This window comes from Galeopterus variegatus, unplaced genomic scaffold (genome assembly GCF_000696425.1).
Source record: "Galeopterus variegatus unplaced genomic scaffold, G_variegatus-3.0.2 Scaffold9852, whole genome shotgun sequence".
Taxonomy (NCBI): domain Eukaryota; kingdom Metazoa; phylum Chordata; class Mammalia; order Dermoptera; family Cynocephalidae; genus Galeopterus; species Galeopterus variegatus.
This window is the reverse complement of record NW_007735963.1, coordinates 5,125-20,954: the sequence shown is the minus strand read 5'-3', so window position 1 is coordinate 20,954 and position 15,830 is coordinate 5,125. Positions and strand designations below refer to the sequence as shown.

At 38.5% G+C, this 15,830-nt stretch overlaps 1 protein-coding gene across 1 annotated transcript in view; it reads right to left on the bottom strand.

The window, feature by feature from the left end:
- The window catches only part of SOHLH2 (spermatogenesis and oogenesis specific basic helix-loop-helix 2), a gene marked incomplete at both ends in the record, with an annotated part of 35,340 nt that extends 20,575 nt beyond the window's left edge, over nt 1–14,765 (bottom strand). The window contains 5 exon segments of the mRNA XM_008593906.1: nt 3,277–3,387; nt 4,856–4,955; nt 6,979–7,083; nt 7,165–7,226; nt 14,551–14,765. Of these exon segments, the coding sequence (XP_008592128.1) occupies nt 3,277–3,387; nt 4,856–4,955; nt 6,979–7,083; nt 7,165–7,226; nt 14,551–14,765 (593 nt within the window).
- Between the last annotated feature and the right edge of the window lie 1,065 nt (nt 14,766–15,830).

The window sequence follows — 15,830 nt, the reverse complement described above, 5'->3', positions numbered from 1 at the left end:
CTATTAATCTATTCTAATGAAGAAAACAGGGGTGTTAGAGTTGTCAAAAAGGAAAAAAAAAATTCCCAAATTTGCAAATATTCAAAGCCATCATCCAGAACCATCATTTCCTTAATATTAGAAAACATCATGCTATCCTATGCTGCTTAAAAACAAAATAAAACAAAAAGACAAAACCATTGAGAGGAGGAGAAGGAAGAGGGGAAACGGACCAGAAGCTACATTTTAAGATTTAAGGGCATAGTCAGAAGGATTAAGAAGAGGGGAAGGCAAAAAAACCCAAAAACAAAAAGAAAGAACCACAATAACTAGGGATGGCTTGTGTACCTTCTGGAATCTCCTGAGCAAATCTCTATAGGGGAAGAGGGGAGCTTCTGGTCACAACTTTTCTTTTTGGGGAACAAAGATTTCTATTCCTTCCAATAAGGCCATTGAAGTGAACAACCCCCAAAGCATCTCTTTAACCTATTAGAAAAGTGGTTGTTTGATTTTAATTTTCATTATCCACTAAATTAAAAAAAACAAAGTAACACATAACTTCGGGGGATAGATAAAGGATCCCAACATTTATAATAATAATAAAAAAGTACCCTCTCCCAACATGATTTCATTGTAAGCGTTTACTATTATCACCATGATTTTTAATACCAAATAAAGTATGGAGAAACAATCTTAGGATATAAATTATACAAGGGTACTTCAAAAAGTTCATTGAAAAACAGATTTAAAAGAGAATACGATTCTTTCCATGAACTTTCTGTAGTACCCTTAATGTAATACATAGCCTTAAAAATATTCACTACACTGTATTTTTCTCATTTTGCTGAAGATCAGGGAAATCTATGGGGCAGCACTGGCCAGGAGGCCATACGTTTTTACCTGGCCAAGGCCTCAGACGTGTGAGCGAAGCCCTTTTGGATCAGATTATCATCTTCACTGCCCCATCTCATCAAGCCCCAAACCCCACCTTCTTCCCACTAATCTTCAGCAGATTATAGAGGCCACTCAGCACAGAACTTGCTCAGCTTCCTCCCCTGTCTGACCCCATCAGAAAACCCATGTGTATTCACATTGAGCCTCGAACTCCTTCTCTCCATTTTCAATGGAAGAGGTGTTCTTCTACCTGGTTCTGGATTCCATTGCCTTCTGCCTCCCTAGGGATGCTAAATCCATCACCAACTGCCCCTCACCAGCTGTGGGGGATTAAAATTCTTTGACATTCCTCCCACAGAGAGGTGGGGTCTGTGTCCCCTCCCCTTGGATCTGGATGGGCTCTGTACTGCTTTGACCAGTAGTGTGTGACAGAAGTGGCACTGGCCTTGTGTCTGGGCCTGGTCCTTAAGAGACTGGCAGCTTCCACTTCCTGTCTCTTGGGACATTCTCTAGGAGCCCTGAGCTGCCGTGTAAAAGTCTGGTGACCCTGAAACTATCATGCTGTGGAGGTTTCAATTGATAGCCCCAGCTGAGCTCAGCCTTCCAACCATCCCTGCAAAATGTTCAGAAATGTGATGTCTTGGACTCTCCTGATCAGGCCATGCACCAGCTGAGAACCACCGAGTGTCTTCCGTTAATGTCATATAGGCGGAAAAATTGCCTAACTGACCCCAGCTCAGTTAGCTGGGGTAACTGAGTAACCCATAAGACCATGAGATAGAATAAAACAGTTGCTGTTTCAAGTGCATACATTTTGGTTTAGTATTTTATGCAGCCACAGATAGCCAGAGCACGAGTATCTTCAAGACCTCTCTCTCCTCAAGCTGTTTTCTTCTGTTATGTAAACATGAACATAGTCAAGTCTGGCCCGAGCTTGTGGAGATTTCTCACTTTACCCCACGTCCCCTTTCAACCATCACGCCTTCATCTTCTCCTTCCTTTCATCTGTGCTTCCAGCTTTCACTCCCCCCCTTTCTGTAATGATGCTTCTTCCCTAGCCATGCCGGTGAAATTAATCCTGCCAAGATCAATAACATTTAGGTTTTGCTAAACACGAACAGTTAATTATCAGTTCTTACCCTACGTGACCTCTGCATCGTGTGATACTCCTCAACACCCGCTCCTTTAGGAAACTCTTCTCCGCTGGTTCCTCAACATTGCTCCCTCTTTATTTTGTTGTTATTGCCCTAGTAACTTTCTGTTTCCCCTGATTCCTTCTCTGCTACCTGTACCTTAACTACTGAGATTTTCCCAACATTGTTTTCTCCATGTGTCTCTTCCCTACATGCTTTATCCTGTATCCATTCCTATATCTACTGCTCCAAACAGATGCCTCTAAGTCTACATTTTTGGCCTAGACCTTTCTCTAGAATCAGAGGGCTAACTCCTTACTCCATTTAAACCTGGAGCTATGCAAACTCAACAAGAGCAAAAATAAAAAAGGATATTCACCTCCTGCCCCTCACGCTGCCGTCCTACTGCACCTGTCAGTCAGCGGTTCCACCATCCACTTGGCAGTGACTTGACTCTTCCTTCAGCCCTGCTCACCCTGTTCTACCTACTCAATATATCTAAAATTGGCTTATTCCTTTCTATGCCATTTCTAACACCATAGCTCAGGATTTCATCATTTCTTATTATAAACTCCTTTGGCCTCCTGACTCAATCCACTCTCTAATATCCTTCTAGAGTGTTTGCTCATCATGAGATACAAATCTTATCATATCACTCCTTACCTAAAATCCTTTTGTGGCTCCCCAACAGCTCAAGTTGCGATTTGAATTCCTCAGCATAACATACCCAGCCCTCACCTACCACCTCTCATCTCTTGCCTCTTCCCTCTTGTACTCAGATATTGTCAGCCTCTGTACCTGCTATTCCCTCCATATAAAATGTCCTTCCCTTACTTCTAAACCAATAAAGAGCCACTTTTGTTGAAAGCTTAACTTAGTCATTACCTTCTTGAGAAAGCCTTCCCTCATCCTGTCTTAGATACCTTTCCTAGTGTGCTTACTGTGTTATTCTCAATCATGACACTTATTAAAACAATTTTTTATTTAATAGCCTATTTAAAAGTCTGTCTGAGCACTAGACTGAGACCTCCTTTGAAAGCAAGGATATATTGTTTTTAATCTCAGTTCTCCAATCATATTCTGGCATATAGTGCATGCTCACAGACATTTGTTGAATGACTAAATGAATGAATGGGTGTCATCTACTTAGTTGACAGATTTACCAGTTTCACTTAGACTGTTAACAATGTCACAGGAAAATATGAAATTCATGAAAGTAATTTCTCCTCACAAAAGGCTAATGCTAAAAAGAGACTGTATCAAAATTCACCTTCTTAACTTTTCTTTGCTTGAATGACGAAGAGGAATCTCTTTGCTTTCCTCAAAATCTGACAATGGAGCTTTTAATTCAAATCCAATGTTATTTCTTAGAGATTCAGAGCTAGAAACAAGAGAAAATCATATCACACATTAACGAGGAAAACTGTCAGGCAATATTAAACATTAAGCATCAATCCACTAGTCAAATTATGCTTCTCTAAGTCTCTTGCTTCATACAAAGGGGCAATAAATATTGAAGCACTTTACACATTTGGTGCAGAATGTTTTATTTCAGAATTTTAAAAGAATTTATCAAAATAATCATAAATTAAATGACTGATTAAAATTCTAAAATATACTGATAAAGAATAACAGATACAAGCAGGATTAAAATATTCTGACTTCACTGACTATGACTATGCCGAGTTTTATGACTGTATCTTCCCTTCAGAAGGAAAGGTACATTACAGGAAAAAACCACAAAGGATTGGAGGGCCAAGATACACCCTATTCCAACTGGATCAGCAAAGGGCAAGTGTCCTCCATTTTAAAATCAGTCACTTAATGGACATTTTTCTGGCTCTACTGTTCTCCTAGAACTTCAGCACATTCCAGGCAAGTTGATTGATTTAAAAAAAAAAAAAAAAATCAACCTAAGAAACTTGCAAACTAATCATATTTCCTTTATCCAAAAGGACATAACTTGTTTTGAAACCTTTATTTATAGTGTTAGCATTCTGAATAAAGGCAGATTCGAGAAATAGAGATCAAAAAGTAGTTACAAGTAATTTAAGAAAATCACAAAACCTCCCAAAACCCTTCCCAACCTCACATCCCAGATAAGGGATTATATCCCAGACATAGTAAATGTCTTTGAGGTTAAAATGGTAAATAAGATAAAAAAGCTGTTGATATCTCTGCACTACCTAAGTGAGCTCATCTTTGATTTAACCACACTTACTAGTCGCCAAGTCCCTTCCTTTTTCAAAATAGTAGATGGCCACATTCTAAAATTCCAGAAGTGACTGACTCAAAGTTCTAATCATCATCAGTACCCATGTCTCAGCAGTTATTTTCATTCTTTGCAGCTTTATGCTCTATTTAAAACTTCCTTGAAAATCAGCTTAAAGTGAAGGGAAGAAATTCACAAAAATTGGATTTTTATAAGCATAAAATGCTAGCACTGGAAGGGTCTGACTCCCTAGTTCAATTGCCCATCCAATACAGGTTTGAATGCTAGTTCTAACATCTCTCAGAGAGAGAGGGAGACAGACGGACAGGCATTGAGATGGAGACACAGAGAGACACGTTAAAACTTGCTCTGTATATCACAAGGTTATTCTAAAAGCCACATGATGTATGTAAAAGAAACTCTAAATCCTTTTTTAAGAGTGGTTTTTCAATAACTGGGGGATAAGCTCATGAGTTGCATGAAATAGCCTCTTTCTTCTGCGTTACCCCTAGCACTTGAGCTAGTGTTCCACAATAAGTTTTTAATGAAATATATACAATAAAAATTGCTATTATGAAAAAGAACCAAAAAAAAAAAAAAAAAAAAAAAAAAAAAAACAAAAAAACCAAAAACTAACCAGGCAAATAGATCAGTAGAAAAATATCCCACGTGTTCACTGCAGGACCTCAGCAGGGGCAATCCAGGTTCTTCTGGCCTCATAGCATTTTCATTCTTAACTGAAAGTTTTAAAAGAAGGACCATTTTAGTTCTAAAATCAGTAATGGAGATGATGCTAATCAAACATACAAGCCCTAATCTGTAAAGCAGTGGTCATTTTTTACTCAATAGATTTTACAAAGCAGTATTTTAAAAACAGAAAATAATTTATAGATTTCAGCGTGTGAAGCATAAAACCACTCACATTAAAAAGCAAAATAAAAATACTATATACTATTTACCTCAGCATACCCTCTTTTAACCAGATGCTAGTAACTTAGCAACAGGTGTGCTTAGAACACATTCAGCTGAGTTTATTTATCAAGTTCCTATTTATAAGTAAATGTCAAGAGACAGAAAATATGCGTAACTCTTCAATAAGCAGCTGCATTGTCAAAATATGGCATCTGAAAAAAACTTGTCTTTTGCAGCTGCTCATCCTCAGAGCAAAGATGAGACAGTGAAAGCAGACGTGGTCATGACCACTAGAAGGACGTGCGGCACAGGTGACGAGCAGCTGCTCTATCCCCACTGAGTACCAAACAAGAAGAGGTTGTGAAAGGACCTTGGGCACCGTGGTTAGCCATTTCCAGGAAGAACTCTGAAACTGCAGGGGCTGGGAGCCACTGGGATGTTACAGACAGACTTGCTAACTTGAATATTAAGAAAGAACACTGAAAAAAGGAGGGGGTACTGAATCCTGTATCATCTAGAACATAAGTATACACAGGATAATCCTGAAAGTGTCTTTCAGGTCCATTTGAAAACAAATATTGACTTAATTTTATTTTTAATTTTTTCCTGTTTTGTTGAGACATAAGTAATAATTCAAAACTGTATATATTTAAGGTGCAACTTGAGTTGATGTACACATACACTGTGGAATAATCACCGCGATCAGGTTAATTAATGTATCACCTCACTTAGTTCCTTTTTTTCCTTTTTCTTTTTTGTGGTGAGAACACTTAAGATCTCCCTACCCTCTCAGCAAATTTCAAGTACACAAAACAGTATTGTTAACTGTGGTCACCATGCTGCACATTAGGTCTCCAGAACTTATTCATTGTACTTAACTGAAACTTTGGACCCTTTGACCATCATCTCCCCATTTAACATCATCTTAATTTTAAAAGATTTCCTAGCTAGCATCCACGCCTAGAAAGATCAAAAATAGTCACTGACCAACAGTGATTCCAATGGAATTTAATTTCAAAAATTAGAGTCTGTCCCTTTACAAGAAGGCTAATTTAATTAGTTTAAGTGTTTAGATGCTGGTGATAAGCATAATATAATAGGTAAAGAGTTTAGAAATGTGAGGTTTAGTTGAAGCCCTGACGCTAATTCTCTGTATTTAAAAGTCTAAAACAGAAAAGATAACCACCTTGATTAACTTAAAGAAGTAAAATAATGTATAGGCAAGTGGTTAGCATAGCGGAAAGTACTGCACAACTCAGGTTAGTGCCCCTGACTTTTAAACAATCTTACAATGACACAGCATGAACAATTCTATTTTAATGACAGAGAAATTACGGTGGCTAGGCTACCAAAAAAAAAAAAAAAAAAAAAAAAAAAAAAAAAAGTAATAAAAAAATCTACCAAAAAAAAAAAAAAAACTAACCCAATCTACCAACAAAAAAAAAAAAAAAACTAACCCAATCTACCAACAAAAAAAAAAAAAAAAAGTAATAAAAAAATCTACCAAAAAAAAAAAAAAAAAAAAAAGTACTAACACAATCTACCAACAAAACAAAATGAAACACCCTGTGCCTACTACAACACTGTATTTGTCCTTGGGCAACACATTTTAAACCTCTCAAGACAGATTTTTTCCTCTCAGGTAAAGAAAATATATATTTCTCTTTATTTACACTTATTTTCTTTAGACTATGATTAACAAAGATTACACGTTCTTTACAGTGCACAGCACACATCCTCAACAAGTAAAAGATGTAAGTGGAAAACCAATTTAAAATGTATAAACACTGTTTTCATAGAATTTTAAGTAAAATTTTTTGAATCTTTGGAAATTTATTTTTCACTCACCAGTACTTGAGAAATATGTTTTCCAGTATTTTACCACAACACTCATTTTTTCCATGGTTAGTGGTTCAGTTAGAGTAATATCAGCTCCACCACCTGAAAAACAACCTAAAAATTTTTGTATTAAATAGTGACCTTATGATTTCTATTTGGAGAAAAAAACAAATACCATATCCAGCAGGCACATACCGTTAACATTTTCAGGGATTATAAAAACAAACAGCAAATGTGTATTTTTCTTCTTGCCAAATCTGAGAGAGAAAAAAAAAATATTAAAATGAAGCAAAATCGTCATTCAAAACATTGGGATTCAAGAGTTTAGCTTAATAGGAACTGAACTACAGTGATTTTCTTTATTTCTTCAGAATTTAAAATGATGGCATTAATATGGAAATTTAGAAAGGGTGGCATCTCCAATCAGTGAGGAAAATGATGAACCACTTTGAAAAAAACAAAAGAAAACAGCCTAAACCTTAACTAAATTTTTGATCAGTTTATGAAAAATTTGGGGAAAAGAACATTTTAAAGAACACTGTAGATATGAAATCAGTAAAATCCAGAATCTGGGAAATTTTGTAAGATGAATGACCCCTTTAAAATATACATGTGTATAATTAAAGAATAAGAGAAAAAGAAAAGAAAAACCAAACAAACTGTGGGAAGAGAAAGTCGAATCCTGATTTGTAAAAACTCACAGTTTAAAATTGTCAGGTGTGGTACGGTATCACAGTTGTTTCGTTTTGTTTTTAAGAGTCCTTATCTTAGAGAGCTACCTGTTTAAGTATTAGTGAAAGAAATGAAATATCTTAGGTTTACTTTAAAATAATCCACTGGTGGATGGAGCAAGGAAAATTTTTAAAAATTTGTGACATTGTAATTAATTAAACTCAAGAGTACGGTAAGTTGGAATTTCGAACAATTTGATGGATACTGAGCCTTGTCATTGGCCAAAAGAAAATGATTTTCCAAGGAGAATATTACTGTGAATTAGACTTTAAAGAGAACAGTTAAAAGTGCTTAAGAAGAACAAACTGTTCTTAAATACTTAAAACATTATTTTTTAGTATATGGTTATATATGGTAATTATTTATTCATTAAAACAAGAACTGGAAGAACCCCCACTGCATAATATTGTTATATTATTATATGTGCATTTAGAAATAAGTGTATATTATTCTATATGCCAAATTACATTATATATAATTTATATATCTGAGTCATTTAATTGAGAACCTACTATGTGCCAGAGTCTGTGCTAGGCTCTGGGGTCATCATGGTAAACAGACAGACAAGGTCCCTGTTCCCATAACAGTTTCTTGAGAAGCACAGACATTAAACAAAATACTGTAGATAATTAAGTGGCCAAAAATGTGTCCGGCCCCATGAGGAAAAGTCATGGGGTCCAACAGGAGCGTGTGAGTGGGTCTCCCCCCACCTCTACAGCCTCAGGGGAGGCTTCCAGGCAGCCAGGGCTCCAGGCTGGCCAGAAGTCAGTCACAGGGAGAGTGGGGGACCAGGGAGCACGGGAAGGAGACACACAGCAAAGCACATCGTGGGTCAAGGGAACAGCATGTGCACGGGCACTGAGATGGCAGAGAACAAGGTGAGCTTGATAAAGTGAAAGAAGCCCAAGACAGCTCTTCAGTCACAGGGAGAGTGGGGGACCAGGGAGCACGGGAAGGAGACACACAGCAAAGCACATCCTGGGTCAAGGGAACAGCATGTGCACGGGCACTGAGATGGCAGAGAACAAGGTGAGCTTGATAAAGTGAAAGAAGCCCAAGACAGCTCCAGCACAGAGCATCTGAGGGAGATGGACATGAGAAGAGGCCAGACAGGTGGGGAGGGCTGGACTCTGACCACAGTAGCCTTTAGGCCAAAGGGAAGATCTGGGATTTCATTAAAATGGGCACTGGGAAGCTGTTCCACATGGGAGCAACAAGATTACATTTGCCTTTTAGAAAGACTACTCTGCCTGTGATGGTATGGATTGATGGGGATGGCACAGGGTAAACTGGAAAGACTGTACTGCTGTTATCCAGGCAAGAGCTGATGGCAAGTAAGTAGGTATACCTGAGAACCTTCTGCAAAAATAAATAATTCAGAATGTTAACTAAGTTAATTACTTTGGACAAGCAGGATTATTGCTAAAATGTGACATTCACCCAGTGGAGGTCTATTCAGGTTTGATTCTGTCCTATGAATTCTGAGGAGTTGGGGCTGGAAGAGAAGAAAGGAAGGGATACGTGCATTGCTTAATGATGGGATACATTTTGAGAAATATGTCATTAGGTGATATTATTGTGCGAGCATCACTGCAAACCTAGGTGGTAGAGCCTACTACACACTTAGGCTATAAGGGGATAGCGATCGATATCTTATGGGACCACTGTCGTATATGCAGCCCACTGTTGACTGAACAATGGTGCGTGGCTGTATATTAAGTGGTGAGGAAGCGTGGAGTGTAATGGAGGTATGGACAGCAGGATGTGTCCATATGTGGTGTATGTGGTATATGGGGTGCGTGTATATAATGTGGAGTTTAATAGAGGTATGGACAGCAGGATGAGGAAAGAGAGGTGGAAGGGGAAGATGGACTGAACAGATAGGACCACTGAAAGAAAGTTACTCAACAGTTTAGGCCAACTGTTGAAATAAAAATACTTTACAGACTCAGAAAAAGCAAATTATCGTGTTAAAATAGTCTAGAATTAGAGAATTAAAAAAAAGACTGCATTTAGAAATCATCTTATGTGCATTTTTGAAAAACTATACAAATTGATTTTACTGACACTAAAATATGTTGGACTTGGATATATAGATTTATATGCCCTGATGACTTTCAGATTTCAAGCTTTACACCAAACAGAGTTGGCATCTCTAGATTTTTGTCATTAGCACAGAATCAATGACCAACCCAAACACTCCCTCTGCCGGTGAAACCCTAATTGTAGAGTGTATCGGGACCCCAGAAAACGATAGAATTCCTAGAGCCCAACACTCTGTTCCTAAGCTCAGCTTCTCATTCACATTCTCTACAAATCAATAAGCTAAAAGAGTTCCTAGTTTCCAGGATCAACAAGAAAATGTTCTCTTTCTAATGAATGAATGCTCCAAAACTAAGCAACACAAAAACTAAGAAACAAAACAAAAATTTCTTTTATCCACCCCAACTAATACCACTTTGTTTTCTATATATAAAATCAAATCACAGGTTCTGAGACCTTCCCAATTGATGTCTCCCATGTCTTAAAATTTTGTATTTCACTGAGGACAATTCATTTCTCCTCATGTTTCACATATTATACTGTTTAAATGTCATGATGGTTCCTGAGACTCTACCCCACATATGAGATTGGATGCTGACATCCTCCTTCCCATTCCTGTGCCTTCCTCCAGAACTCTCTGAAAGGAGAGCCAGCCAGAAGTTCAAACTGCAGTCGTGCCCATCCTCAGTCTTGCCCAGCCCCTGGTCTGGCCTCCGGCGGCTGAGAAAAAGTGGTCATATGAAAGAGCTTTGAGCTGAGTTGTACATTCTGCTGACCAAAGGATCTCAGGGAAGCTTGGCCTCTGAGAGCTATCGTCAAGAAGGCACAGAGAGGTCTTATAAGTCCACTGAAGCTGGGGGAAATTTCTAAACTTACTTCCTTTAGAGCCAAGGGACAAAAGCCAGTGTCATGTTCGGGTTGTGACCTTCTTGAATACAGCTATACATTATTCTGTCAATGGACCAAATGCAGCCAAACTACCCTGGCGTGGCCTATTGGGACTTGTAACAAACATTAATTACTTAATTACAACAACCAGTTTAAGAGACTTTTACTATAAATATAAAAACACTGAGTTCACTTTCTACTAATAGGGCACCTACAATAAAATGTAGTAACGTTCTGATAGTTTCTTTTGGTCAATGGTGAAGGTTGGTGTGCCCTGCTCCCAATATGCCGTTCCACAGAAGAGTTCTTCCTGCTTTGACATTCACCTCATGACATAGTGCTAGAAATTATAAAGATCTAGAATTTTCCTCACTTCCTTTTCACATACACCACCAATTTCTAGGATAACATTTTCAGTAAAACTACTTAGATTTTTTTTGTTATTGTGTTTATTGTCACATATTCAGGGAACCAGGTCATGCAAACTGTCTAACAACGTTTACTGAGTTACACTTGAATAAACATCAAGGATGTTTCGGAATTGAACATAAAAGGGCAACTTACTAGATCCTTGTGCTTCACAAGATTGGGTTTTCTTAGTGAAGTGATAAGTTAACTGATCAGATTATTTAAACTATATGGAGAAAAATGAAATCAGATCCAGACTTGATCTGTAAGCCGAGCACATGGAACCACGTCCTGCATTCCTTTCCTGTTGCTCAACTGCTCTGAGCTCACAAGGATCAAGCAATTTTAAGAAGGGCAGAGCCATTTCATGAAAAGGAAAATCACAATCCCAGAGAGGATCCATACATTGTTGATAAATTTGAAACATATTTTAATTTTCTGTACCTGCTTTTGGAAGATAAAGTGTCAGAATGTGTCTGAATTATAGTCCTTTGAATGTGGCTCAATTTTGAGAATTGACCTAAGCCAAGAGTGAAATATCTTAGAATTCTAGAGCGAAGAATATGAATCCTAAGGTTATCTTAAAATATTTTACCACGGTCATCTTAAAATATTTTACCACTGGGTAGTATTTGAGCTCATCTGCTCAATAAAAATACGCTCTTTCAATACATTCAAGAAATGAAAACAAACGAGCAGTACTATCAGGAATGCGAGCCAGTAATTGAGATGTACTGTATTTCTTGAGAGTGTCAGTCTGTAATGTACCAATATTTCATAAATAATTAAAGTTGATCAATGATTAGCACCAAGCTTAAAACAGTCCTTATGTAAGAATAAATTTAAGAATCTTTTACGGAGGCTGCTTTCATTTTATTCTAAAATTAATATAGCTAATAGGCTAAACTTCATTCTTATTTCCAATAAAAATCCACATGTCATACAGATTTATAATCATGTGCTCTAATACTGAAAATACATATGGACCCTTCTACTCTAGAGTAAGTTCCTCATTCACTGGCAGGGAACATAAAATGCCCAGGGAGAGAAGAATAAGGGAAATAGTTGTACATTTTCCTGGACCCATTCAGACTTTGAGATATTACAAAACAACAACAAAGATCTAAGGGTAAAAGTCTAAAATATAGCAGAAGAAAAGCTAAACCAGGCTCTTCATTTTGGTTTAGTCATTAAATGTCGCCAAAACTCAAAAGATACAGCACTTTAGTAAAGATGAAGGTTTGAAAACCTTACAAATGGGACAGTATGTGCATAGAACTCATTATCCTAAGTAAAACTATAGACATCTGCATAAGGATTTAAATAGTTCATAAATCATAAACTCTTAGCAGTTCTGAGGGCAGGAAAGGGAATTTCAGACACATTCCTACCTCTGAGGCCATCATCATAGAAGCAAAGCTTCCACAAAGAAAACTTCACCCCTTTTGCAGAGAGGAACACAAAAGCTAGCACTCATTGCCTACCCAGAACGGCATCCTCACGCTCTTCCACACAGTCATCCGCTCAGGCTGCCAGCGAGGAAGGTAGCACCTGCTGTCAGGCAAGACCTATGCTGGGCATTGGTAACAGCGCCCCAAGACACAAGGAAAACAAATCCAGGAGTATTCCCAAAATTATCCTTTTTTGCTTTCCAAACCAATGCTTGTACAGCAAAATCCTAGAACTAACATATGTATGCATATCTGTACACGAGCACCTTCACCTGCCTCCTACTCCCTGCTGAGAAGACTTAAGCCACACCACTCAGGGTGACAGAAGCAGCAGAGGGGAGTATCTGCACAGGTGAGTGTCACATGGCAGGCTCTCTCCTTTAACTTCCCATGTTTTAAAAACTGTGACTAAGCATAAAGGTGGTCTTAAACAGAACTTTATCTCATCCCATTCCAATTGTACCTCCAGTAGTGAGCAAATGCAAAGCTCCCCTCCATCCAGGGAGGCACAGCTAGGATCCTGCTCTCAGAATGGAGAGACGAGCCATGCTGACGTGTCCCGCGCTCTTCCAAAACAGCATCTACGTGTGGTTTACACTAAGTTTGGTGTTTACTGAACCTCAGAGGTGCAACAGAGGTGGCTTCAATACAAAAGTTAAATAAGGACATGCTTTTAGAAAGGACTTAAAGGGCAGAGGAAAGAGCTCTAGTCTGAGTTTTGTGACAGCAAGCCATGTGGTCTCAGAAAGCCACGTGGTCTCAGCCAGCCACTCCAGTCTCCATCTGTCGAGGGATGATGAGACTCTGCTCTACCCTGCTCATGTAGCCGTTGTAAAAATAAAAAAATACCATATAAATGAGATAGTATGATGAGTCCCCAAACAGAGGAACTCTCTGTAGGAGATTTCTTTAAAGGTATGTAATAAAACAGGCATGTTCTCAGGAGGACAGTACATAACATGTTTTGGATGTGAAGTCACTTTGAGGTAGTTTGCCTGATTTGTCTAGAATGCATATTCCTAGCAGAAAGCAAAAGAAATGCAGGAGACCAACTGTTCTAAGAAACCCCAGGAGGAGTGTCTGTCTCTCCCTGGCACCAGGTAACCCAGTGGCTTGGGCTTCTTCTCATTCCAGCCTTTCTCCTCCCCTAAGGTAATTTGCTTGCTCCTGTTTATTCAGGGATCACAATATCGTCTCTGAACTTTCTCTTTTAGCCTAGAATGGCCTGTCCTTTCGACAATTTTGACAAGCTCTCACACATTCCAATATCATCTACAATTCCACTTTCTCTATCAAGTCTTTTTGTAGAAGGAGAACCAGTTTGTTCTGACCTAACTCTGTTAAACATATCCTAAGCAGTTTGAAATCCTATTTTGTCAGGCAGGGAAAAACCTAACTCTCCCTCCACTGGACTCCAGTTCTCTAGAGCCGTAGTGGGTTAAAAAACAGCAGAACTTGCATGCAGCTACAAGACGAAACAAGAATACTGAGGTGACGGTAGTGTCTGGATTCAATGGATCCAGAGAACCTCATGGAGCAGACACCTGCAGTCCACAGCTAACATGTCATAGGGCTAAGAGTGCTCACTTGCTTTAGTGTCTGCCATTGTCTGGATTCAATGGATCCAGAGAACCTCATGGAGCAGACACCTGCAGTCCACAGCTAACACGTCATAGGGCTAAGAGTGCTCACTTGCTTTAGTGTCTGCCATACGATTAATGAACTCTGAAAAGATGTGCCATTTTATTGATACACTTATTAAAAAGGTCTCCCTATGGGAATAATGTAAGCATTATATACTAAATAAACTTCTATGATCAATTAATTCTTACATTCTTACTCATACCTATTACTTTTCAAGTTAAAATGATAATTCTTATAACAGTATGTCAAACTGGCAATCAAAACAACAAAATATATATAGATTCCGCCCATGAAAAGATAGCCCTCATTTAAAAAATCAAAATAGAAATATTTCATCTTTTAAGGATTTTCATACAAGTAGATTTAGGTTCTATATCTGTTCTCAAGATATAGAGTGAGGGTTTTCGAAGTTTACCTAATTAACTTGACAGCGTCCAGCTCCTCGGCAGTCAGTGAAGAAGTTACCTTCAGGAACACCATGTGGAATGTGCACTCATCCAGAAGGACCAGTGCCTTCTTTATGTCACTAATGGTGATGGTGACTTCTGCTGCATCAGAAAAGAATTTCGGTACAGCATCAGCCAGGTAGCGAACAGCAACATCTCCAACTACTAAGAGGTCTATCTTTGCCTAAAAGAGAAGGAATAGAGCAGAAGCACCACGTAATTAATATCTGGGTATAGAGAAAATGTCACACATGAGCAAATAAAATAAATAAGGGTGACAGATAACAATGACTGACTCTACAGCTGGACTGGATGGTCGACTATAAGCACCTCAAGGACAGGAACTATTAATTTCATGTTCTTAGTACCTGAAGCAGTGAATGGGTATGAAGGCCTTGCTACTTTTAAAAGTTTTGCCTACCAGTGCTATTCTACTGTGGTTTTCCTGCAAATTTCTCTCTTGTCCTATTAAAAAGAGGTAGGATTCTTATGACCCAATTTCCTAATCACCTGTCCAGCTGGAAAATTGTTTACTGCTGAGAGAACCAAACTGGAGACTCCCCCCCACAATTTACTTTGGTTAAATACATATCCAGAAAACAGAGAAAGATCTAAATTCCTAAGCCCTAGGAAACACTCGAAGTCCAACACAACCCTCTAAAAGTGCCAAAGAATAGGGATGCTTGAACTGATGGAATTCGTCAGAAGACAGTTGGAAATGCCAGGCCACAGACAGATCCACTGAGAAAACAGATTTGGGAGCTGACCAGAGTTGAAGCCAAGGAAGCGTGTGAGGGAGTTCGAAAGGCTTGTAAGGAGAGAAAGGCAGCTTGTCAGAGATGCAACCTGTGTCTCCACCATGGGCTTCCCTCCCCTTTCAGCCTGGTTCCCCGAGGGCTGCAGGAAAGAACAGGTGAGTGCAAGAAAGAAGGTGAGAGCTCAAAGCACATGAAGCTTCTGCACTTTTCTCTGCTCACGGTTTCATTTTCTTCCTCCCTTCTTTCATTAAAAAAGTGAGTTTTCCTTTATCATCTCTCATATCCTAATTGAATGCCTTCCTTAGAAGCAACCACTGTCAACAGCCTGGTCTCTATGTCAAACATACAAGTATAATACACACATACATAGCTTCTTTTCATAAATGGGATATTACATATTTTTTAAATGATTTTTTTTTTCACTTAACAATATAGCTCAACAATTCCTAAAAAGTTCTGGTTCACTGGGAACATTCTTTTTCATTTTCCAG